We start from the raw sequence: 25,624 nt of genomic DNA on the forward strand, positions 1-25,624 counted from the left end.
CCATAAGGGCCCAGTATTTAGAAATGAATTGGGATCAGTTCATTCCTTTCCCATGGGGTAACTTGTATAAATGTAATTCTATGGTTTCATAAAACCAGGTCAAGTTTCTGTCCCTTGAGGTCCTTTGGCAATTTGAAGCATGGCAGCACTTTTTCCTGGCTACAAGTTCAAATCTGCATGCGTTCTGGATTTGTGAAAGGAAACGATTAGCCAAGCTGAAAGGATAGACCCATCCCGATTACAGCACACCTTCCGCACGGAAAACCACTTACAGGGCTGAAACACGATTTCACAAAACAGTGTTTAGAACTAGCTGGCTCTTTTCATTTAAGCTGATGAAAATGCCTGCGTTTTTCACCTCTACAAAAAAAATAAATACTTTTCTTTCAGCAGCTGGCACACCAAATAAAAGAGCAGACGACCTTATCACATAACAGTGCCAGCAGTTTCAACTGACGACATCCTTCTCCTTTAATGTCAAAATGTTTTACTCATGTAGTCATACGTTGGAATATTTGTGAATACATGTATGCTTCACAAAGCATTTCATAACTATTATTTTACTATCTCTCATTATATCATTGTACTATCTTAATTTCAGTAATAAAGTATGTAAAATAAGATGCAACAAGACAGAATCACAGAAGGAGTCACCAGAAAAGATGAAACCCGTGCACGGCAGACCCACGCCAGCAAAGGCTCAGCAGCAGAGAGCTAAATGCCATGGAGGCTCATGTCCTCCAAGAACAACCTGAAATCATGGTGTCTGACATCATGTCCCACGCACTGGGTACTGGGGTCTGAACTTCTTTGCAATGAGGCCAGAATGATAGTGGGTTGACCACACAAATCACCCCATATGGCACAATACTCCTTCTGGGTCTGTTAAAGCTTCCCTAGCCTATGTAGAAGGGTGTACTGCCCAACCCCACGCAAACATCTTGGATGCCCACCTGGAAGTGTTCCTGTCCAACCTGCTCTAGGTGAACCTGCTTTGGCAGAGGGGTTGGACTAGATGATCTCCAGAGGTCCCTTCCAACCCCTACCGTTCTGGGATTCTGGGATGCGATTCTGGGATCCGATTCTGGGATCTTCTAATGTCCATGTGCAGGCCAAAGGCCAGGAGGCACCCACCAAGGACTGCCCCATCTTAGCCGACAGGCAGGCTGATCTCTGCAGGGACCTCCCCACAGGGACAGATGCCTCAAAGAGCAGAGGAAGGGCAAGTGACAAAGAAACTCAGGGTCTTTAAGCGAATTACTTTCTCAGTGTGTGTAAACCTGAGACCTATGTACTACGGAGGTGGGCTGCTTCTTTTAAAGATAATTTCCTCCACTCTACCGGGATGATGCTAGAGAAGCTCTGAAAGGTAAGATCTGTTGAAAGGGTATTAATTCTTAGCCACATCCCACCTGTTGTACCTCGAGGTGGCCTCGAGCCAATCCAACAGCTGTGGCTGTAGCCAAGCATCTCGACTGAAAACCTCATTGATGCCCTCCCCAGGAAATGTTATGACTCCTTCCTTACACAATTTGCATATGTGCTCCTGAAACAGCTATATGCTGTTAAATTAGTATTTCTGACACATTTTCCTCATAGCTGCTCAAAAATTTATTTTATACATAGCTATACCTTAGACTGTAAATTACTGTAGTAGGAGCTTCGTTTTCTACTACTGTCTTTTACTTTTAACATGGTATTTCAGCAGCAAATTAATTTTGAAGAGAATCAGTAGAATCATAAGCCATCTACGATACCCAATAATGCAAGATAAAATAATCTATTAGCATTTCATGTCGATTTTTTAACTTGGCCTGTTAAAAGCTATGAGCATCAGAAACAAGCAAACAAAAAAAAAACAAAAAAAATCAACACCCAACCCAACTGATCCTGCTTTGAATTAGAACAATATACAACAAAATTTGCAACACAACCATGGCATTTGTCTTCGTTGGTAGATACAGACACAGAGAAATAATCAAGTCCTACATACCATCTAAATTGTAAGAATTGTTCAAACAAGCTAAGGCAAAAATATATTAAAAAAATAGAGAACTTTTAATTTGTATCAGTCCTTACTATACACTTAATACCACCTGAGATATTTTCCTTCCTCCTCCCCTTTTTTTTTTTTTTTTTAAGCTTTTAAGCAGAAATTTAAGGAAACAGAAAACAATTGGAAAATGGTTTCACTTCCTTCCCACCAAACTACCAGTGAGAATCGGAACTAACATGCGTAAAGGGACAGCCATGGCACACATCTTGGAAGTGCCCATTCCCTTCAAAAAGAGATACGCTGCTTCTGTTCAAAAATGAATACAAAAAATCCCAGCAGCCAGAATGAAGCCGGGGTTATATCAACTTCTGATACTCATTCCTGCCAAGACCTTGCCCTGATTTCCTAAAATTAATTCATACGAAAAAACACAATACTCGCAAAAACGTTAAGAAATGCTTGGTGGATCTACTCCACGCAACAAGTGTTGATTTACAGGACGCAAAATCTCCAGCATTTTTTCAGTGCTTTCAAACTGTCCCTACAAATGCAAGAAAAGTATACAGTACGACAGCTTCCTACCAAAGATGTCAACTGATTCTTTTATAGCACTTCCAAATATATTTTGCATATGCTGGGTTTAAAAGATGTATGTAGGCTATTGAAAGCAACAGGACTATCCACATTCTTAAAAGTTAAGCATATGGTTTAAAACCACAGCATTTGTATTTTAATGCGAATAGCTAAGTCCTGCAGGTGACCTTCTCCAACAAAGGTTGGGTTTTACAGCAGGCCAGGAGACTGGAAACAAATTACATGCTTCGTAAGGACAGATAACACTGGCATCCATTAAAACGTGATATAAACCAAATGAAAATATTAAGTTTGTATTTTTACTACATTTGGAAAAGTACCATTCAAAAACAATAGCTTTAGTACTGTTGTTTAAAGAATGCTCAAACTATTAATAAGGCCTGACTAGATTTATCACTGATAAAAATGTCACGCATTGTTTGTACTTCGCTTAAAAAAACACGGTACCTATAACCTGAAAGCAGCTTTTTTCTGTCCCATACACAAAACCCTGATCTAGCTCTTTATTACAAAAAAAAAAAAAATCATAAGTATGAGAACAACATGAATTCAAGGTTACAATTAAAGATGTAATTAAATAGTAATGAAATATATAGCACCTGTTCCCTTTACAGTTTACTTTATACAACTACTTTCTTTTTGATCCCTTCCAATTGTTTTATGTAAGATAATAAAGCAAAGCATTTCCAAAAAGTAAGATTTAAAAATAATTTCTACCATATCGGGATCTGTAAATACAAGCATATTCTGACACACGTGTCCTGAACAATGTCTTTTGCTCCACGTGTAAAATACCGATTACCTGTTCTCAGTACAGTGTCGTCGTTAACGAGGGCTCTAACACCAACGTTATCCAGAGTTGTGAACTTCAATCATGACATTGTAATGTTACAAATATATTTTAGCTGTCAATTACGCTAAAATATTTGCAGCAGTCCCGCTTACTTCTCCCTTCTCCCCAGCCCCATCCGATTCCAGTATGTAACTCTCTTACTGTCAGCCAGGTAGCCTACATGCACACCTCAGTCATACAACCTAAGGAACAAATTAAACATCAAAAAATACATGTCTTAATGGTTAAGGTGCCTTTTTTTCCAGTACTTTCAGTATCCCGTTAAAGTATAACGTGAATAAGAAAACTAGTCTGAAAGCTTTAGCTTGAACCCAAGCTTGATTTTGGATCAAAAGGAATTTAAGCCCAATTTAGACATCTGGCTAATTTAGAGAACAAGTCTACAAATTCTAAGGATGACTGAAACTTCATGACCAAAACATCCTCTTATTTTAATGGAAAAAGAACATCCAGTTAGGGTGGCGAGGTGCATCAGGAAATTTTAGTTGCGCCTGCTCCTCTGTTTCTGGACTTATGGCTTTCAATGGACATGAAATCCCACTGGGGGGAAAAAAAAAAAAGTGCTTATTTTTTCATACCAAAATAACTTCCTTTTTCACAAGGAAGATGCAAAGTATACGGGATTAAAAAAAAAAACCTTCAGTAAATTAGCTTTGGAGTGAAGAGGGGACCTTCAAACAAACCAGTGAACAGAAAGTTACGTAGGTGTCACCCACACCGAGTGTTCTCAGAGGTGCACAATAAAACTTTAGACTGTTTTATTACATCAAAATCATGGCATTAAGAGTATTAAAAAGCAGATTTAGACTATTTTAAAGGTTTCTGTTTATTCCTAATGAACTGTTTGGACACACACAATTTACGGGATCTTTCCATACAGTTTTGCAGATTGCACCGTGTATGTTCATACACCTGTGGCAGGAGGATGTCGACTCTAAATCTAATTATCGCAAAACGACGTTTCAAGCAATGTGAACTGAAATACATGTTGTGATCCATTTCCTCAGCCGCAACTCATGGAAGCAGTTTCACTAGTTTTGGTGAATGTATCCTGAACTGCCGCTCGGGGTCCTTCCAGTCCAATATCCCATCTCTAAAAAAGACCGAGGGAAATTCACAGGAGAGAATGCGAATATACGGTATTTACAGAGTTTTCCTTCCCCGGCGTAGTTTTCCAGCTCATCGCTATCAGTGATTTAGAGTAAAGAATTCCAAATTGGGACTTAACTGTATGGTCAGAAGCTGATCCTTCCTCTCACGAAATTCCGTGACAGCATTTTTCTACTTCTACTACATACTACGCTATGGAAAATGCGCTACTTTTTCTTCCATTTAAAACAAACAAACAAAAAAGTTTAGAACAGTTCACAGTTATTCACAGTTAATGCTAAAATTCCATATTTAACAGATTACACTTCAATATTCTGCACTGCTTATGAAATGAAACGTCAGCGTTTGCTAGGAGATGCCCCCGGCTGAGCACCGTATCAGATAAATAAGCAGAACACAGTGGGTTAAGGATAAAGTTACTCCTTGAAGCAACCTGGATTTTATCATTTCAAGTCACGGACATACCTTGATTCTAAATATAAAGATTTCTGGGTTACGTTTCAGGATTTTTGAAAATAATGTAAATGATAATGGAAAAAGAAAAATTCTTCCTTAATGTACGCTGGAGAAATTATCTATATAGGAATTAACTCTCTGGATCATAATAGCTTTTTGCAGATGACTCTTCAGCTCTATCATTTAAATACTTATTTAGGCAACTAAAAATTTACTGTCAATTCATATTATGTCAGTCCACATTATGGCGCTGTTACAGTATGCACATTTAAAGATTATTGAAAAAATTACTGTTCGTGTGCAGTATATAATTTGCAAAAGGTTAATAACTATTTTAAAACAATGAATGGAATTAACTCATAATGCAAAGCAGATGCCCCAAACGTTATTTTTTAAAACAAAACATATTTAACTTATAAAAGAACAAAGAGGATCTAAATCCAGTCCTGTTGCTTAAAACCAGGCAGGCATGGTGGTTGTTTCAGACCCTCGGTTCACTGGCTCATACAATTTTGATAAAACTCGGTAGTTCCTGACTGCTCCCTCTCCTATCCTGAAGCCAGGAATGAATTTTTACAGCTAAACTTGTAAAGCTCCTCCACGAAGAGGCAATGCTGGCAACCCTGCAAGAGATTTACCTGCACCAGGCCAGCAGAAATAATTTAATGTGTCTATGACATAGTTCAAAAGGAAAAATATTAAAATTCCATCCAGTCTATGACAATTCTCTGCTTCATATGCAATTCACTTTAGATGATGAATCACAGCGATAGGCAAAAACAGCCGGCTGGAACCATCTAGTAACAGGAGAAAACAGAAGAAATACTAAACGGCAGTCAAACAAAATTATCATTTCCAACAAACACTGGGAACGCACTCCAGATGACAAAACATGACGCAGACAAGTAGTAAATAAGATTATTTTTAAGTGCCTTTTGGTTTACGGTGCTGAGGGGCGGCGGAGAAGCAGCAGCCCCGTGTAGGAGCCCACAAGGGGGACGGCGGCTCCCAGCATCCCAGGTGGGATCAGCAGCCCCCCGGCAGCGTGCCGGCAGCTCCAGAAAGAGAGCGGAGGCCTTAAAATCAAACCCAGCACCTGAACAGAGAGAGCAGGGGTCGGTGGAAATGACATAGCTATCCGCTGTGCTTTCACAGGCCTTCTCCTGAGTAAAGTTGATACAAAACTGACAACAAAACTACTGCATTTCTAGATAAACTACAGCTACCAGTAAAACATTTCTAAAAAAAAACCCAAAGAAACCAACCCTAAAAAAAACCCTCACAAAACTTTACCAATATTCATAGCTGTAAGATAAAGGAGGAGTTAATCGAATCATGTGAAGGATTCAGGAAAAAAATGTCCCCCTGCCCATCAGTAGCATCCCCTGACAACCCTGCGCAGGAGCAGCACGGGCAGCGCTGCGCGTTCACTGGGGAGAAGTGTCCCCTTTCTCAAGTATCGGACACCAGGACACTGCCAGGGACTAAGTTATCAGATTAAAGGGATAAATAGTCTGTCCTGCTGTAGTGAGTACGGTCCAAAGATCTCAGCTTCTGATTTATAATATTTACCGATAAATAAATACCATAACATGGATATTAAAGTTCCGTTATTGGCGAGCGGCTGGAGTCTTTCAGGTTTTTTTAAGTCTGAGGAAGCCACCTCCAAACCTTTTACTCCTTCTTTATAGTTACTACAATTTATCCTCTGGCCTTCCAGAAGTCGTCTTTGCTTGTAAAACCTACCATATTTCTGCTGATTATATTTCAGTAATCTGTGGCGAGGAGGAAGGTCACCAATACAAACCACAGATACTATATATTTGACATTCCTTCCAGCTGCACTTGCTGACCTGTTCATTTGAAATATCTATGATCTCTACTAACCTATCTGGGTGCGATACTCCTTTAATTAATACAAACAGGAAAAAAAAAACCCTATGCAAGCATGCAGTATTCAGTAAACGAGCACATGCCAGGTCCACATAATTTGAGAGGAGCAGAAGCTAGCAAAGAGAGACTGAGTAACTGCCGTGTAAGACAGGCTTTGAAGAGAATTGTTTCATGTTCGGCATCTTTACACTCAAAAATCAATTAGGCTGTTTTTCCAAAATTTGTAAACAGCTTCCAAACAGGGCAAATAATTGCCCCCTTTAAGTATGAATGTCAATGAACTCATTCAAAATCATCTTCAAATGTCAGAAAAGATTAACGTATCCCAGCCACAGGAGGGAGGTCAGAAGGCGGCAAAGGCTTTTAGTCTTTACTGGGGTGGGCACGATCCAAAGCCAGCCTAAGTCTCTGGGAAAACTCCACGAAGGGACCCAGCATGGTAAAATTCCACGACAAGTGCTCAAAACACAAGAGACCAGAAACAGTCTGGGATCAATAGCTTCCAGGTCATTAATCCTAGGCAGGTGACATCCAGTGCACAGTTCGCTACTCTCTTTCACGCAGACGTTCAAGAAACCTGACTCGATTGGCATCTAGTAGCTTGAAATATTTTCCACGTTTTGCCTTTATCCTTCCCCTACTTGTTTGGCATATGGCTTTCTAGCATCCCATTAATGTCAAACCGTTTAATCGGAATGTAAGCTAAATGCACAGTTTGCTATTTCCTGGATTTCTGTTTGGCGACCAGTGCTTTTTATGAGGAAAATAAAAGCAAAGGTCAGTATGACCAGAAAAGAAAAGTCATCTTCCATAACGGAAGCTTATTTTTCCAGTGAACTGATACAGAAGCCTAATTTAGAAAAAGGTCCTTTAGTATCATGTTATTATTAGTAGTATCACAAATAAACACAGAAACCAATTCACTTTACAGACCTCCACATTAAGCATTCGATAGAAAATCCCTTGGTGTTTCATTGATTTTTGTTTTATTGATTTTTTTAAATAGCAATATCACAGCTAAAATGTATCATTTCGGTGAAACACGTCTAAAACTTTTCCATCTCGAAATAAGTTATTACAAATTATTTCCACAGCAACTGGCAACTAACGATTCAATCCATTTAAAGAACAACAAAGTAATGGCTTTATTTGGATGCCTTTTTTGATTAAATAACATATTAACCTTGATGAAGCTTTCCAAAAAGGGATTAGCGTATTCGAGTGCATCAGCTGATTATGAGACAAATATAACAGTGATAAGATGCTGGTTCAAATTTTTTGAATCTGATGAGTATAACAATTTAGCCGCTAGGATGGAGTTGGCTCTTAACAGCTTCCATCTCAACAGTAAGTGTCCACCCAGGATACAAAAAGACATCACCCGGCTAAAGTATGCAGCAACCGAGAGTCTGGAAAGGTCGCTTAAATCACTAAAATGAGTAGATCAAAATATCCTGCGTAATTACTGTAACGTCAGAAATAATTAAAAATAATTAATGTGTAAGGAAAGAAGAATCAGAATGAAATGTATTGGAGGGGAAACCCAGAAAGTAAATGCAGTTTTATCTTCTGATTATATCATCCATTTTGACCAAAAAATCACTGACCCACTTTGCTTTATTCGTCTATACTGTAATAATACATTTTGCATACCTATTGTATACCCTTTCCATTAAGTTATTTGCTTAATGGATGTATAAATAAGTCTACTACAATTACGCTTTTTAAGGGTCAAATCCTATCCACTTCTGAACCCACTACTGTAATTTCTACTGCACTGGATGATAACGCAGCAGACCTCAGAAACAGCTGAAACGCGGCCGATTCCGTGCCGTTGACATAATCAACCCACGTTACAACCAGGCTGCCAAACCTTTTTACAGCCCTGCCAAGTCCAGGAGTTGGTGTCCCCATACTCTTCCTACCCCCCCCCAAAATAATAATAATAAAAAAGTTTCTCTATTTTTTTAAATTTCACGTGTTCAAATTACAATTCACACGGTATGACTGTGGCAAAATAAAACTTCCATCAGTTTATTTTAAGGATCACATCTTGGAACTGGCGCAGAGCTGTTACAAGTTACGTGCCACACACATTAAAAAAAAAATAAAAAAAAAATCGTCTAAGAGCAGCTATTAATATTCATGTTGATTCCACATGAAAACAACAGCAGAGTTACCCAAGCAGCTACAGTTATGTCAGTGCCTGGAAGTTATTCCAGGCTGTTTTGTCCTGCTGCCCTGAATATTCAGGAACTTCAGCAATCCATCCAGCCAGGGCTAACTGCAGGGACGGTGCTCCCCGCTAACGACTCCCAAACTACCCTCGGCTAACTGGGAAAGGAGGGAATGTCACACACACCCCCCGCCGTCAGGGATGGGATGGGATGGGATGGGATGGGATGGGATGGGATGGGATGGGATGGGATGGGATGGGATGGGATGGGATGGGATGGGATGGGAAGGAGCACGGCATCGCGCGGGGTTAATCCCCCACGTGTTGGCTCTCGCTTGAACCTTGAAATCCGACAATAGGAAAGTGAAACGAGCCCGCTCGGTTTATTTGGGCGTATTGAAGAAGTACCATCGAGACTTCTGCCCTGCCGCCTCCTCGCTGGCGACCCTTCGCTCCCGGGGAAGTTCCCACCACCCCAAAAACGACGCCCCACACCCCCGGCCCCGGCCCGAGGCAGGGGGAGCCCCCCCCTCCCGGGAACTGGAGGCGCTCCCGACCGCTCCGCTCCCCGGGTCACGGCGGTTATGCGATCCCTTCTCCTTATCAAGCAGATTCAGCCCTGTAACCTACAGATGGAGAGATAACGCAGCCCCACGCTCTCGCCCTCCCTCAGCTGCAAAGCAAGGCTGCTACTGCAGCAGGAATTTCCTCTTTTGCCAGCTCCTTCTCTACCCCCACCCCCCAAACCACCCCTCCCCGGTTGTGCCAAGTTTGGGGCATCACCTCTCCCCCCACACACACACACACACACCGGGCCGTCCCTTCCCCCCCGCCCCGACCCGCGGGGAGCGCGGTGGTACCCGCGCATCTCCCGCAGCCGGAGCGCTGCCCGCCCCCGGCGCCATCCCCGCCACCGCGCCCGCCTTATTCTGCGCGGTAACAGGACTCAGCCCTGCCAAATCCCTTCCGCGCTCCCGCTGACCCCCGTCGCCTCCTCCATGGCTGCCGGGGGCGGGGGGGGGGGGGAAGGCGGGAGATGCTCGCACCTGCTCCTCGGGGACCGACACCCCCACCCCCCCCCATGGTGGGGGGGAGCAGGCCAGCCCGGCCGCCTGGCACCTCTCCCCCCTGCCCCAAAGGAAAGCAGACGCCACCACCTCCTCCTCTTCGCCGTCTTCCCGCCCTTCCCCCCCCCCCCGCCCCTTCCATCCCCGTTCGCCATGTGGCAACTGCCTCATAGACCTAATACAAAAAGTGCACGTGCCCCTTTCGGATATCTGACAGCAGCTGATGGCCAAGTGGCCTCCACCCGCCCCGGATAGGGCCCTCCGCCCGGCAGGCAGCTCCGCGCCCCATCCCATTTACGCGAAACACGAGTGTCTGTGTACCCACCCCCCCCACACACCCACATCCCCCCCCACACACACACACTCCCAGGACCGCTCCCCGCCCACTCCTGTGCACCCTTCGGGCAGCTTTTTCCCCGGGGTTGCCCGTTTTAAAGCTACATCCAGGGATAAACTTAAAGAGGGGTGGTCAGAAAGCACTTTTTGGCCCCGCTACCCCCTCCCCACCCCCGCCGGCCCTCCGCGCCCCGCGGAAAAAGCGCGCTGCGCTGCTCCGCGGCCGCCTCGGGGCCCCTGGCACGCCTCGGCGTGGTGGGGGGAGAAGGGGACAATGACAGGGCGACACTTGCGCGGCACGGAGGGGATGGGGGGGGTGGGGGGGTGGGCAGAAACACCCCTCCTCCTCCTCCTCCATCTCTCCCTCCGTCCCACCAAGAAGCGGCGCAGCCGGCCGCGGAGGAGGCCGACCGGGTGGCCGGGGCAGCGAGGGAGGGGGCCGAGGGCATGTGGCCGCAGGGCTCGGGACGACACCCCCCCACCCTCGGTTCCGCCGGGTGGCAGCGGGAAGCGGCGCAGCGCCCGCCCGGGCCGCACCGTGCGGGGGTGGGACGGGGGCGGCGGCGGCGGCGGCGGGGAGGGTTGGGGGGGGGACCCGTCCCCGGCGGCGGGGTGTGCGTGTGCCTGGCGGCGGTTACCTGGCGTTGGTGCAGTCGTTGTAGAGGGTCTCGAAATCCTTCCTGGAGATGAGTTTGCAGCGGTTGACCCCGGGCTGGATGGCTCCCAGCCCCCTCAGGATGCGGACCTGCTCCACGTTGCAGACCACGGGCGTGATCTCCAGCCGCTTCAGCTTGGTGTAGACCGTGTGCAAGCCCCCCACCAAGTGCTTCAGGAAGAGGTCGAAAGCCTGGGGCAGGCAGATGAGCTCGCAGCCCTCCACGGTGAAGGAGGCCACTTTGGCCCCCCTCAGATCCACCATCTTGCACTCGTTATTCTGGGGGGTGTTCTCCACCGGGGACGGGGTCGAGTAGACGGGCTTGCCGGGCAGGCTGCTGGCCGCGCTGGCCGCGCTGGCATTGGGAGTGGAGGTGCCGCCGCTGCCGCCGCCGCTGCTGCCGCCGCCGGTGCCCAGGCTGGGGCTGCCGCCGCCGCTGCCGCCGCCGCTGCCGTTACCGCCGCCGCCGCTGGTGGTGGAGGTGACTGTGGCCGCCGCTGCCGCCGCTGCCGCCGCTGCGATGGGCTCCGGCCGGAATAGGTTTGTCCCCGAAGCGGCCGGCGGGGGAGCGATGGACGGAGACGGAGAGGAGGTGGCCGACGAGGAGGTGGTGGTGGTGGTGGTGCAGGCGGCAGAAGTTGAGACCGGAGGCTGAGGGGGGACCAGCTGGGTCGGAGGGATCAAAGCAGCCGGTACGGCCATGGTCACATATACGGCGGAGGGGGGCAGGGGGAGGGGGGGGAAAGTTCCCACACACACACGCAGGGGAAAAGGGAAAAATTTGAAGGGGAAAAAAAAAAATTAAAAAAAAAAAAAAAGGAGGAAAGGAGAGAAGGGAGGAGGGGGGGAGAAGAAGGGGGGGATAACCCCGGATCAGGTGCTGGCGGCGAGCGAAGAGAGCAGGGGGCAGAGTGAGAGAGAGAAACGCACAAAGTGTCCCGCAAGTGGGGACGGAGGAGGAGGAGGAGGAGGAGAAGTCCGCTCCGGGCGGCGGGGCTGGGGCCGAGGGGAGGGGGGAGGGCAGTTTCTTTTTGTGGTCCTTGCTCTAGCACCACGTTAAAGACGAAGGTGAAAAGGAGGAGGTTTGAAGGACTTCGGTTCTCTCTGGCAAGTACATTGATCAAAGATTGAGAGGGGAATGACAGAGAGAAAATGAGCTGGGAAGTGCTGGCTGCCGCCGCCGCCGCTCGCTCGCTCGCTGGACGAGTTGTTGTTGTCACACGGTGCGGAGGGGAGGAGCTCCGGCAACTTGAAATACCCTTTGAAGCAGCAAAAGGCTCACTCACTAGTATTAACCCAAATTATCCAACCAGGAACCCGGAGCAGGGAAACAGAAAGAGAGAGAGAGAAGAAGTCCCTCTTCCTTCCCCCCCCCCCCTTACCCACCCCTCCTCTTCAGGAACCGTTAGATTACATGTTTCATATTTCACCCCACCAGAGACGAGATGTAATTTTCCCAGCCCTTTTTCAGCAGTCGCTTGTCAACACAGTTTGGGGAGAAACACGAGCGTCTCCAGCGTTCCCCGGGAGCCGGCTGGGGGGGGGGGGGGGGGGGGAAGGGGGGAGAGGGAGCGGGGAAGCCCGGCGGGGGGTTGGGGGGTGGAGGGGGGGGGGGGGTTAGGGGGTGGCTGCACACCTTGCCGGGGCTGGGGCGGGGGCACCCTCGGACAAAAACCAGAAACCTCCCGAGGGGTCTTATTGCTCTTCTTGTTTCTCCCGGGACGACCCGAACGCTCCTCCCGGCGGGGCGGGAGTTGCCCATGAGGGGTCCGGCCGGCGCCGAGGCCCCTCTTTTGTTGCGCGGGCGGCGGGGGCTTGCGCGGGGCGCGCAAGGGCAACATCCGCAGGGGATCGAAGCGGGGACGGGTCACGCCGCCGAGGAACCGCGCCGAAGGGGCTTGCGGCGGCGCCGAAGTGAACTTAGGGGAGGGGGAAGGCGGGCGCCGCCGCGCAACAGGTGGCGGCGGCGCGCAGAAAGCGCGCAAAAAGCGCGCAGCGCGCCCTCCCCTCGCGCCCCCCCCCTCCACCCTCCCCGCGGCCAGGTAGCGCGCAAAATCAGCTGCTGCGCTTGCCCACGCATGCGCGGTGGCGCCGCCGGCGGGGACGTGCCGCGGGCCTGGCGTGGTCCCTGCCCGTCGCCCGGAGTTGAGGATGGAGTTGTCCACGCGTGTTTTGCCAGCGGGGCGTGCGTGGGTTGTTTGGGTCGTTGGGAAGAACCGAGAGCCTTGTTCCGCCTCCCTCTGGAGGGCACTCGGCTTTTTTAAGGGGGTAAAGAAATGTCCACTCGTAGAGTTGGGGCGTCTGTAAAAACAGCGTTTGGTGTCTGCCTAATTCTTCCAGTTTTAAAAATACACACCGTGTACTTCATTAATTTTATGCATGTATGTGCCCCTAGCTGCTGCTTTTTTTTTTTTTTTTTAAATGTGTACTATTATGTGAGATATGACTCACGGCATGACACATCTACAGAGTGGGTAATCTCAACTGGAGTAATTCAGTGCGGAGGAATTTCCACATTATCAGATACGGACTATTCTCATACGATCTACTTGCTTATTGTATCTCAACTTCAATCTACGGGAACTTTTGTTCTAATACCAGTAAAGATGTCCTTTGCTAGTGAAACTTTAGCTATCCTGCACTAAAACCTTTAAAATTGGCAAATAAACCCAAGAAAATACAAAGTGGCATTTTGCTTTGAAGTCTTGTGTACCCATAATTGTGCAGAACTCTTCTTCAAGCCCTTTTCAGGTGTTTTTCAGAACGTTTCTCTGGAGGAGCTTGTACAACTTGAGTTCCAGTGGCGGGATCTAGTGTTGCATAAAACTTGTCATTTAGAAACGTAAATACACCTCATCTTTCTTTTTTCAGTGGTAGAAAACCAACTCTGTACATATTTCCTTTGCCTCATCTATCCTTTCGCATCTCACCTTCTCTTACACCTTGTGAAGACAGAACAGACCCTTGAGAAGATCGGGGCAGAGCGAGACACGCGTGATATTGCCACTTGGAGATCTGAGTGAACCCTGAATTAGGAAACCTATAATTTCATTTGCTCTCTACCTTCCCTACAACATGATGCACTTCATGCCTTCTGCTTTTCTTCTTGCTGTGTGCCCTCACGGATATATAATCCCCATGGTTCGACACCATATAAAGAAAATGTAGTTTGAAAGGGTTTACTGCCACAGGTTTGGGTTAACCTTGATCATTTCAATGCAACAATGCGACCAGAAACCTAGAAAGAGAGTGAGTTATGAAAAGGTTCAAGACTCCTCAAAGCTCCTGGCTTGGTAAGTGTTTCTAGTGATTATGGGGAGCGACGGGATTTATCTTAACTCACGCATATACTCACACAAACACACCAACAAATCCTGGGGCTGCTCTTTGTAAACTTTTTCAGATTGTATTTGTCTTACTCGCTGACCCTTTCATGTAATGATATTGTTGGGGGTTGTCTTTTTTTTTTTTTTTCTCCCTGAGTTGGTATCAGCAAAACTCAAATTACTGTAACTGATATTTGAAAATTCTCCCTGTGTCAAGTGAAGACTTATGGTGCTGAAATCAATAAGACTGTTTAAAATTCAAAGACCTGCAAATCGTTCTGTTTGTCCTTTGATAGGGCCTGGGCTGATTAAAATGCGACCAAGAAAGCTTAATTGCTGCACTAATTAAGAAGTCTTTAATTTCTTTCCTGGAATATTGTTTGAAGCAGGGTTTCTGTTCTGCTCATGTAACTGTTCAGGGCAGGTATTCTCTCTGTTTCTCTGTCTTTCTCTTTTTCCTTTTGACCATTTTAGTCTATGAAAATGTATGTTAAAGCAGTAAGATGTATTGACAGTGATTGTAATTTATTGCTCTAAAAAAGGACTGATACGGAGTTCGCTATTTTATTAAATTACAATTTTGAGGGCAGCTGTAAAGGGTAAAATGCAATTAGAAAATGCATTGTAGCTGTTGCGTTTTAAGGAATCTGAATACCTGACTGACAGGAGATAGACTAGCACATCAGCTCCCTCCCCCTTCTCCAGTTATTATTGATAATTAAATATTTAAATTCATTCAGAAAAAAAAACCCAGAAAAGTATTTATCTTCTGAACGTGTGTGAAGGAATGGACCGGGGGGAGGGGAAGCATACAGAGATGGGCACCTGGTAAGGTTGAATAGCGTATTACCGTGTTAAGTTCATCCACAGTATTTTTTTTTTTTCTGCATTTCTTCTGAATTTATTTTCCTGAGAAATACCTTTCTGTCTTGTGTTTTGTCTTACCCTTGTCTAGTGACCTGTTTTGTTCACCGGTTTCTGAAGAGAAGCAGCTAAATGATTTCACAAAGCTTTCTGTGTGATCAATAGAGTAATGTTTTAGGTTTAATCATGCTGCATTATAATTCTGACAAACGACCGCTGAGCAGAAGATTGTAAGGAAGGAGCAAGTACTGGCGAAGAGAAGGTAAGTTCTGTTGTGCTTTTAATCTCCCGGGTCTGGAGCAGCAATCCTCCTTTCAGGAGCAATCTGTTATTTAGAGGGAAGACACAGAGAGAGGGAGGGACCATATAGCGAATCCCCCCCTGCAACGCTCAGGAAAATAGGCTCATAGAAATGTAAGTCTGTGAATTGGGATCCTTTTTTTTTTTTCCCCACCAACATATTTACAAAACATTGAAAACACGATGGATACAGTTGAGATTGATGTGAAGGGTTGTACCAGTAATAAGAAACTGGATACTGCAGTGCTGTTTTTCTAATTGTTGCATTATAGTCAAATTAGCACAGACCTTGTCCAATACAAATACAAACTGGATTCCTTTCAGTGACAGGACAAGTAGATAACATGCTTAATAGATACAAAGGGAGATTTACCATTCCAAGCACGACGTCACGCTAATTATGTTTACTCTAATTGAAAGCAAGGTTTTGGGGAACCTGAAATTACTCATAGGATATTTTTAATAACTGAATAATAATAAAGTGCAGCAAACGTTGATCACAAACCTTTTGGTCTTTCAAAAATATATTGGAAAATTAAATGAAAAGTGGAGTTTGGTACAAACAATGCCCCAGGGCAAAAAACAACTAACACTAGATTTTCCAGTCCAGCCATAACACAAATCAATTTGAGCACACTTCTATGGCCAGACTGCCAGATTGTTATGACTGCTAATTCACTCAATCAAACAGTGCATTAGCACACCCGGCACAAACAGCTTTAACAATAGCATACACTTCTGAACAGTCCACCATATATCATGAAAAGTCCAGAATACGTGGCAAGATTGCTGTCACGTTCTGTTTACTGCAATTTGTATTTACGTATGGTGCCTGCTTAACACAAAAAAAAAAAAAAAAAAAAAAAAAAAAAAAGTGGAAGAATGGAAGCGAAGAAACTTCAGGAGCCATTAAAAATAACTTTTAAAGTCTTTACAAACGAGAACCTGGGGACGAGTTATCACCTGGGCTGATTGTTTTAACGTGCATCTCTCAGCTGGAGAGTTGGAAGCGGCGGCTGCACATCCCCGGCGCAAGGAGTGGAGGAGGAATTGTTGCGGGCTTGGCAGCCCGCACACGCCCTGCCTCACCCGGGCACTTCCAGCGCCAGAGCATCTTTTGCCGGCTTCACTCCCGGGAGTCACCTCGCTCGTTCCCAGGGTATTCCCCGCCTGAGTACAAGGGCAGGATTTAGCCCCAGAGCGCATCCTTCGGTTCTCCCCCTTCATCCCCAGGAGAAATGGGTGTTCTCTCCGGTGATGCTAACTGATGCACTGAGCGAGGGCGCGCTGTACTGAGAGATGCAATAACCGACGGCTTGGGAACCTTCTCATCCCTTCCCTCCCTCCTTCCCTGCATCCGACACACACACACACACACGTACTCGCCCACACCCACGCACAAGCGCATACATGCAAATTGCGCATCCCAAACGCCAATTAAGCTACTTGCTTATTTACGATTTATCCCCCCCCCCCCCTTTAAGTCGCTGTTCTGATTTGAGAAAATATGTTTCGAGGACACTAACTAAAATAATCCTTATGTTGATTTGAGCTTCTGGGTCACGTTGCGGCTGCCAGAGCCGAAATGGTGAAGCGGGTCGGGTTCCCTTCTGGGGCCGGATGGAGCAGGTGAGGGGGTGCTGCCTGGTGACATTCACCGCACAAGTGACAGCCACCAGAGACAGCCGCGGGACGGGAAGGAAAATGATAAACCAACTTTCCCCGCCGGGATGAAACGAGGGCTGGAACAGACGGGGAGCCCCTCTGTGATGCTCGAGTTACACTCGGGCTCTCATTAGAGGTCCTCAGTCCAACGCGTTAATTCACCTACCAACAGGTAGGAAAAGTCGCTCAGAGCAATAATTATGAAGCACAAAGCCCCTGCCATTGTATTATGTTAAAGCGGTGATCTAATGGGAGGTGCCCTTTCCCGTGTTTCCCCCCCGCTCCCCCCCTTACAGAATTAGTTCTCTCCGCCGCTCCATCCCTCGCTCCCAACCCAGGCGAATCGAAACACAGACGCTGGAGAAGCCGGCCCCGGGCTTAAGTGTTCCTGGTTTTCTAACACGCGCCCCGATCTCTGCCGGGTGCCAGGGGGCCGCTTGTCCTGCCCCGCTCCCGGCAGCGGCGGGGGAAGGCGACATCCCTCTTGTGTCCCCCCCCCCCGGCCGCGGGGCGAGGGGCGGCCGCCGCCGGATCGGGCGCCCGGCGGGGCGGAGGGCGGCGGCTCGGCGGCTGCTCGGGCACTAATTGTTTCCCTTAATAATAATAATTAAAGAAAAAATACGCTCTGGGTTCTTTTTTATATAGAATCTGACAGCTTGCGAGACGCAGCCTTTTCCTCCTCGAGTCACTTAGGTGAATGAAAAACATTGGGGGTGGGGGTGGGGGTGTTACCTTTATTATTCCCGTATTTCAAAAAAAAAAGCAGACAAATGTTTTAAATTGTTCTTTGATGGGGGGGTGAGGGGACGCCTTTCAAAGTCCGAGCCCTTGCTTGAAAAGTTTCAGCCCAGAGCGGAATTTTATAGCGAGTTATAAACTCTCGGTAAGAGGGGGGATGTTATAAATGGAAGTGCTGACACAACCTTAACTATAGCGTGTAAACGGCTATGCTATAATATCCATTAAGCAGAAAGAAAAATAAGATGGCTGATCAATAATTTATACAAAGAGTACCAACTGCAGACATAATAACTGTAATGTTTGCAAAGCAATCTCTCGCTCTCCAGGCTTAACAGTAAACTAGCGGGGCTGTTAATTTCCAACTCCCACAGATAAGAATACAAACAAATTACTTAAACTTGTATTTTTTTGCTCGATATTTTGCATGCCTCGGTAGGATAAAATAAAATTTAATTACGATGCGACTTGGACTGGTTGAGGAGCCTCCCTCCCCCTTTCCTCCCTCTGCTCCGAGAGGACCTTCTTGTGCAAAGCTCCGAGCGCGGGAGGAGGAACAGGTTGGTCGGACGGGCGTCGTTAAACGGGTCGACTTTTTGGGTCGTTCCTTCGGAGAGTTATTCATACATGGAAAGAAAATGAAGCCATTTAACTTCAAAAGAAAAGTTGCAGGGTTTTCCAGTGCCACGAGCTGAAACACAATACCCCCACCGGCACGATAAGCATCAGCTGTCAGGGGACAATGCACTGGGCGCTTTACACGCAGGAGGCTACCGGGGAAGGGGGGAGCGGGGGGGAGAAAATCTGCTTTAGGGGAAACCAGTGCGTCTTCCACTATCCTAAGCGGAGAGTGGGCGAGCAACTGTTATCTTCATTTGCATGGGAGCCTTATCTCCCATTTCCGTCTACTGTATTTAGATAGGAAAGCAGGAGGAACAAAGTCTGAAAAGTTGCTAAGTGGGCTCGGGTAATGTGGCGAGGTTGTATTTTTTTTTTTTTTTTTTTTGCATGTCTCTTGCAATACTACCAAAGAGATCCCTTCTTTGTTAAATACCGAGAGAGAAGCGTATCAATGGAGGCGATTTTTTAAAAAGCGCCCCCCCTCCCACCGCCCCACCCCAGCCTAGACAAAACAAAGTTGTGTTGCCAACCACACCACAAGAAGCTCAAATGGAACGTGGCGCGGTGCGAGCTTTGCTTTCGACAGTTTTCAGCCGGGTTTCTTGGGGACTTTCACGGCCGTTTTGCGCGGTACAACCGGAGCGACACCTTCTTTCCGAGCTGTAACGCGGGGCACTGCTTTGCGAGGTCCTGCTTAAAAGAAATAAATAAATAAATAACATAAAAAGGCAAAAAAAAAAAAAAACCCCAGAAAAACAAAAGGCAGTAATTTGCCTGCTTGCCTGCTGCTTGCTTTTCCAGTGACCTCTCCCAGCTCAGCTCCAGTAAAGCAAAGCAACGTGAACGACAACTGCCCGCAGGCTGCACAGGCGGACCCAGTCTTTCGTATTGAAGCAAGAGTTTTTGCCCCCCCCTTCCGCTCCCCCCGTGACCGGTTGGATGCAGCGTGGAATATCGTCGCCTAGAGAAACTTAGTAGAAATTGCAGCGCCCACTAGTGCCCGTGCGTGGGGGGGGGGGGGGGGGGGGGGGGGGGGCGGGGGGGGAGCCGGGCTGCGCATTCAGCGCTTCCCCCCCCCGCCTCTCCCCTCCGCCCCCCCCTCCCCCCCACGCTCCGCTCCCCTCCACCCCCCTCCGCGCCCCGCGGGGAAACGTCCTTCGCGGGGAAGAAAACGCGGGCACGACTGGGGGAAACGCAAAGGAATGAGATACGGACAAAACCAGGCTTAAATTCATCCTTATTAAGTGGGGGTGCGTGTGTGTGTGTTGTTGCTTCATTGTCTAAGTGGAAGCTTAGGAAGAGCAGAAATGGAAAAGTTGTCTTTCCCCTGCTTCGTCCGTCTCACTAAGCCCCCTCTGTTTGAGGAGGGATGTGAATGGAGCGAGTGTTTCATAGGCAGCATCCCTGGAAGTGTCCAAGGCCAGGCTGGATGGGGCTTTGAGCAGCCTGGTCTAGTGGGAGATGTCCCTGCCCATGGCAGGGGGGTTGCAACTAGATGATCTTTAAGGTCCCTTCCAACCTGAACCATTCTATGATTCTATGATCCTGACGCTGTCATTGTGAAAGTAACTGGAGGGGCTGCCCAGCTGTAAAGACTTGGTGGGAAACACAAACAACGCTAGGTACGTTCCTGAGTTTTGGATACCCACATGACATGCAATGCTGCAGAAGCTCTGCGAGATATTTTCATTAGGCCCCTTCTTTCTTTTCTTAGGTGTTTGGGGTTCTGTGTTTTTCTTTTTTTTTGTTCGAGTTTTTTTTATTTTTTTTTACTCACATTATGTTCAGAGATTGCTAATGGGCAGCATGTATATTTTCTTAGAAACTGTTCTTGCCTTGGAGATGAAGGTGGACTTTGCATGGAAGGCGACACACGGCCCTCTCGTTTGGGTAAAAGGTATCAAGTAGATAAGCTCCAGATACACTTTCACAGTGGCACTAAATGTCCCAAGTATTTGCTGTGTGTTGTTGTACTCTGGGATAATGGATAATGTCCCTAGTTGTATCCCAGCACCTATAATCGTGTCCAGCATAATACGATTTCTCATGCAGGATTCCAAAAGCTGTAAGAGGCACCTCCGAATTCTATCACACATCGCAAGTAGGTGGAATGGACTAATCTTCTAACTCCATCTTTAAAAGCTTTCAGTAAACCGTTGGCTCACATTGTATGAACTTCTTGAGATGCTAAGACCATGTCTAGCCAAGAAGGAAAACTGCAAATATGTTCTTGGGCTCAGTGTCTAAAATCACCTGGTGGATGATGAAAGGCAAGCCAGGAATTAACATGTCTCTCTTCTCTACCTCTATTTGGCAGTCACATCTTTTTCTTCATTGTTGCTATGCATTTCTTCATTAAGAGTAAGCACCTACCTATATGCTCAAATAGTTCTTGATACCAAAAATTTGTCACACGAATCCGTAAATATGGAACACACTGATTTTCTCTATTTTCACATTTCCAAAAAAGGACACTTATTTGAAAACAGGATAATACTCGGCATAGATATAAAACATTAAGAAAAAAGTTTCTGTATCTTTACGGTAGGTATAATAGGGATAGTACAGCCACGATAAGTTCCCTTAAAATATACACTGTAGAATTTTATGGATAATGGCAAAAGACTTTTATTGTGACTATTTTTTTGATTTTTTTTAAATAATATAACTTCACTGTTGTCTGTTCCTCTTCACTGCTCAGTAATTTACATGCAATTGAATTTTATTAGTATGAATACTGGACTTTAAGTTTATGTAAAAGTAAATTCTTGGAATATTTTTCCAATAAAAATAGACTTAGAAAGACAGCAATTCCTCAATACATTCTTAGCTTTAGGCACAACTGTAGATCTATAAGTAGGTACTTAACATTGAAATGCAATAAGCTGAGTCACAAAAGTACCAAAAAGAATAAAAAAAGAAAACAACATTTGATTCATATATTTTGAAAAGCAAAGGGAATTTTAGGGGAAAATCAGTGACTACATTCGAATAAGAAATCAATTTAAGAAAACAGTAAAAGTATACAAGGAGGTGAGTTACAGTAATAATATTTTATCCATATAAAATATTTTTGAGTCAAAAGTATATGCTAGCACATTTTATTAAAGTTTTTTTCTCCTAAACATGTGACTACGAACTTAAAATATAAACTTCAAAGCAAGAAAAATGAACTACCACCATCTAAGTTGCTTTAATCTAGCTGGTTAGAAAGAGTTTTAATTGTCGTGCTTTTGCTTAATTACACCCTTCAATCTGATGATCACTCTCAGGCAGTTGAGGATTATTCCATGTTCACACGTGAGGAGGGATAGGGCAACTAAGATCCGCAAAAAAATTCATGTGCTGTACTTATACTACAATTGTCGCATGATTTAATAGGTACTTAAATCCCTTAGTGCATAAGCTCATGTTGACACAATTCACCAAAGTGTCACCAGTGTTTCCTTTGCTGGACATATAGATGGAAGCCCAAATCTCAGTGTTGCTGGTGTTCTTGAAGAGAGAGTCCATGCCGAAACACCAACAGTCTGCTCTTGGGTTCCCTACGTTCACCCAAGCGGGGCTTCACGCAAGGTAAAGCTGAAATGAGGCGATTTGCTTCTGCATCCATATTTGCATTCTGTGGTACAGCTAATAACCAGTTAGGCAGGTCACTTCCAGGGTGGGAAACCTGTTTTCACACATCCAACTTCTATCGTTCCCACAGGACAAGAGAACTAAGCCAGGTTTCCCACATGGGAGCAGTGAGCACGAGCAATCAAACATGAGGTCTGCAATGGTGAAGGTTTCTCTGGTTCTTCCGTGGAAAATTTAGGCCAGTTGACCAATATACTACCACCAGGAGAAAGACCTCCAAGTAGACTCTAATACATCTCAGCTAAATGTTTGTGTCACCTCTCTGAGAAAAGATTTTAAGGGCAGAATTCAGCCACGCTTGCTGTTGGTCTGTAGAGCCTCTTCCCTGTCAATCCTGTGGGGTATCCCATGCTGGTAAGGAAGACCTTCTGTTCTCCACTGGTAAATTTGTCCTGTTTAGAAAATGAGGCTCCTTGAGTAGCTCAGATACTTCTGAAATGTTATCCAGTGGCTTTTACTTTCTGTTTTAAACTGTTCTGTCTACAACCATAAAGCTATATTCAAAACAAACATTTTCTTAACAGCTCTAAGTTTTATTTTTTACTATCAAGCTGAAACAATTACAAGGAAAATAATGCATATAGCAGTGTATATAATAACGAAAATGTTTTCTTGAGTGTTTTGTTTCCTATACTTGTTCCTATAAACTTAGAACTCCACGCACAGTTTACAAGTAAGGGCCAATAGCTGTGTACTTTTAAATACAGTGACATATAATGGCTGCAGTAAATACAGATTCGGAGGCTACGTTTATGCTAGCAAATTAAACTTGTCTGGGAACGTTCCTATGCAATAAAGCCAACTAGCACATGCATGGATTTGTAAACTCTTCTCCTGTCCAAAAGAGGGTAATGGCACCAGTCTGCCAGCTGGGAAGGGTCTCTGGGATGTGCAGCCTCCCTCTCCCTCAAACTGCGCCCAGGAACTGGTGTTTAGGATGCTTAAAGTGTGCCGGGGGCCATTCAAGTTTTTTAGTATAGACCATCATGTTCCAGTACCTGGGAACATTCCTGGCACTGTTTAATTTACTACTGCAAATGTAGCTTCAACTGTTTTATGTTAGGGTAACTGTCTTGAAACATGTATTCACAGTGGACACTTTCATAGGCACAAGCTCTTGATCTTGCAATCTTCAGATGGCCAACGTTCCTATTGACTTCTAGAAATGAAATCTTTTAAAAAAAAGAAGTTTCCTTAATTAGTGAGGAATTCAGCCTTGGCCTATAATTAGAAAAGAAAAAGGAAGTAAAATTATAACACAGGCGGAGCTCGCTAAAATGCTCCCTAAAACAATTTTCGAATGGCATTAAAGTATTACTCACTAATACAGGGCCTGCTTTATTAATTTAGCAGCCTGGACTAGAGATTCAGGTTTTTGTGCTCTCGTGCTTTTGTGCCGGCTATTTGAAGCTGAAAATGTAAACACGAATGCATTTTCTGTAAGAGACTTCTAGAAAAATGCTAGGGAAGGCAGGGCACATTCCTTGCTGGGTTTTGTGTCAGATTCTTTACAGTCAATATCAGTCCCAGAAACCAGCCCAGGGAAGTCAGAATCTGCTTGCAACAGGTTGACTGCTGTTGAGTTTATAAGGCTATTTGTTACTTTTATCGATAGGAACACCATAAAAAAGCATTATGCAAAGGGACAGATGCATTTATTTGTGTATTTCCCCGCAGTTAATGTGAACTAACATAGTACTGACCTGTTTGGGAGTCGCATAAATGCAATGTCTTGCACTTCTTTTTATAGCTGTGGCTTGTTTTGAATAGTCAGACAGATCTAAAACGACGGCAGAAAGATTATTCTTTAGAATTTTCACTTTGCCATTTACAAATCAATGACGTTTGCATCTGTCTTTACACATTAGTGAAACGGCCTGTAACGGAAGACTGTTTTACAGATCGAGCTGAACAACAATATTGAACAGAAAAGTATTGCTAGTTTTATTCAGAACCAGCAGATACTATGAATGATATACTTGACACTTCATAAATAATAGCACGCAAAAAATCGGGAAGAAAATTACTTTTCGGCTCAGTCTTGCAGTCAATTGATATTTTTCCCAAATAAGAATTTTAGTGTCAGTTTTGATAGTCGAACCCTCCAAAAGAGAATGAAATCTTCCTTTCTTCCACTTGAACAGCTTTCAGATTGCGATTACTAATTGGAGGTCTGTTAGAAAGATTTATTTGGGAAATGGTTGACTTTCTTTCTATGGCGTGTTTTCCCACGGCTAATGTTTTCAGTACGCATCTCAGAAACATTTTTTAATGACAAAACCCTTAATTATTGATGGGGGGGGGGGGAACCAACAAGCAACCCCAAACTTAACGCTCTTTAATTCATTTCAGTACTTATTGACCTCCAGTACAAATCCTAGCAATCTCCTCACGTCTTTGTGGAGACTATCATAATACAGAATGTAACATTGCTATTGCTTGCTGCTGAATCATAGCACAAAACTCGGTTAATTAAAAAGACTAGGCAAACAAAGTCCTTGCATCTGTGAGAAGTCTGATCTCGCTTTGTAGGCTCAGTTATTTCTCCGATAACCACCGATTATCTCTTTTTGCAGAAGCAATTCCAATAAGGCAAAGGTGCCCTCTGTAGGGGAGAGGCTGTAAATGATGATGGGTTGCTGGAGTTGTTCGACACTCGCAGAAAGCAACAGAAAAGAATAATTGCTGAGCAGTCTGGCTCTGAGAGAGACTAAATATTATGTATAAATGAAGCAGTGCAAAAATAGCAAAAAACCCCACGCCTTAAAATAAAGCTGAAAATAATACTCTTCACTGCAGATAACAGCTCACAGTTTCGTTAAAAGCCGCTCCAATGCAAAATGTGCAGTGCAGTGAAAACTGAGGTGCAGGAATCTCCTGAATAAAATGAAATATGAATTTCAGTCAAAAGAACTTTATGGAAACAAGAGAATTCAGAAAGCAACATGCTTAAAAAGTCTCTGTAGTATGGACTCCTAGAAAGTTTACCACAAAGCAGATTCATTAACAGTCCCAGGGGGTTAGCATATTGCTTGCTGAGAAATTGCTTTTGTTAGCATGCCCACAGACACATCTTAGCTGGTGTGCAGAATCTCCAGTGGCTATTTGCAATTATTTGGGGAATTCTTTCCTCAATTTATAATGGCAGCTAATGCCAGCCCAGAGAGAGGCAGGGAATCCGACGCTAGTCGTAGGTCATTGCTTGTTATTAATTATTTTCTAGGCCCCACTTTTATAATCCATTACGATGACCTGCAGTTCTTGTTATCTTGATTTTCAGTCTGAAAATCTTTCTCTCTTTTTTTCCCCCGCCTTTAAATTTCTTTTTTCCTTTA

At 45.3% G+C, this 25,624-nt stretch overlaps 1 protein-coding gene across 6 annotated transcripts in view; it reads right to left on the bottom strand.

Moving 5' to 3' along the window:
* DACH1 (dachshund family transcription factor 1) overlaps window positions 1–11,847 on the bottom strand; it is a 364,758-nt gene extending 352,911 nt beyond the window's left edge. For all 6 annotated transcript variants that reach the window (XM_063335421.1, XM_063335431.1, XM_063335411.1 and 3 more), the window contains exon 1: window positions 11,120–11,847. In XM_063335421.1, the coding sequence (XP_063191491.1) occupies window positions 11,120–11,838 (719 nt within the window). In that variant the 5' untranslated portion in view covers window positions 11,839–11,847. The remainder of the gene's footprint in view (window positions 1–11,119) is intronic.
* Between the last annotated feature and the right edge of the window lie 13,777 nt (window positions 11,848–25,624).

This window comes from Chroicocephalus ridibundus, chromosome 1 (genome assembly GCF_963924245.1).
Source record: "Chroicocephalus ridibundus chromosome 1, bChrRid1.1, whole genome shotgun sequence".
Taxonomy (NCBI): Eukaryota; Metazoa; Chordata; class Aves; order Charadriiformes; family Laridae; genus Chroicocephalus; species Chroicocephalus ridibundus.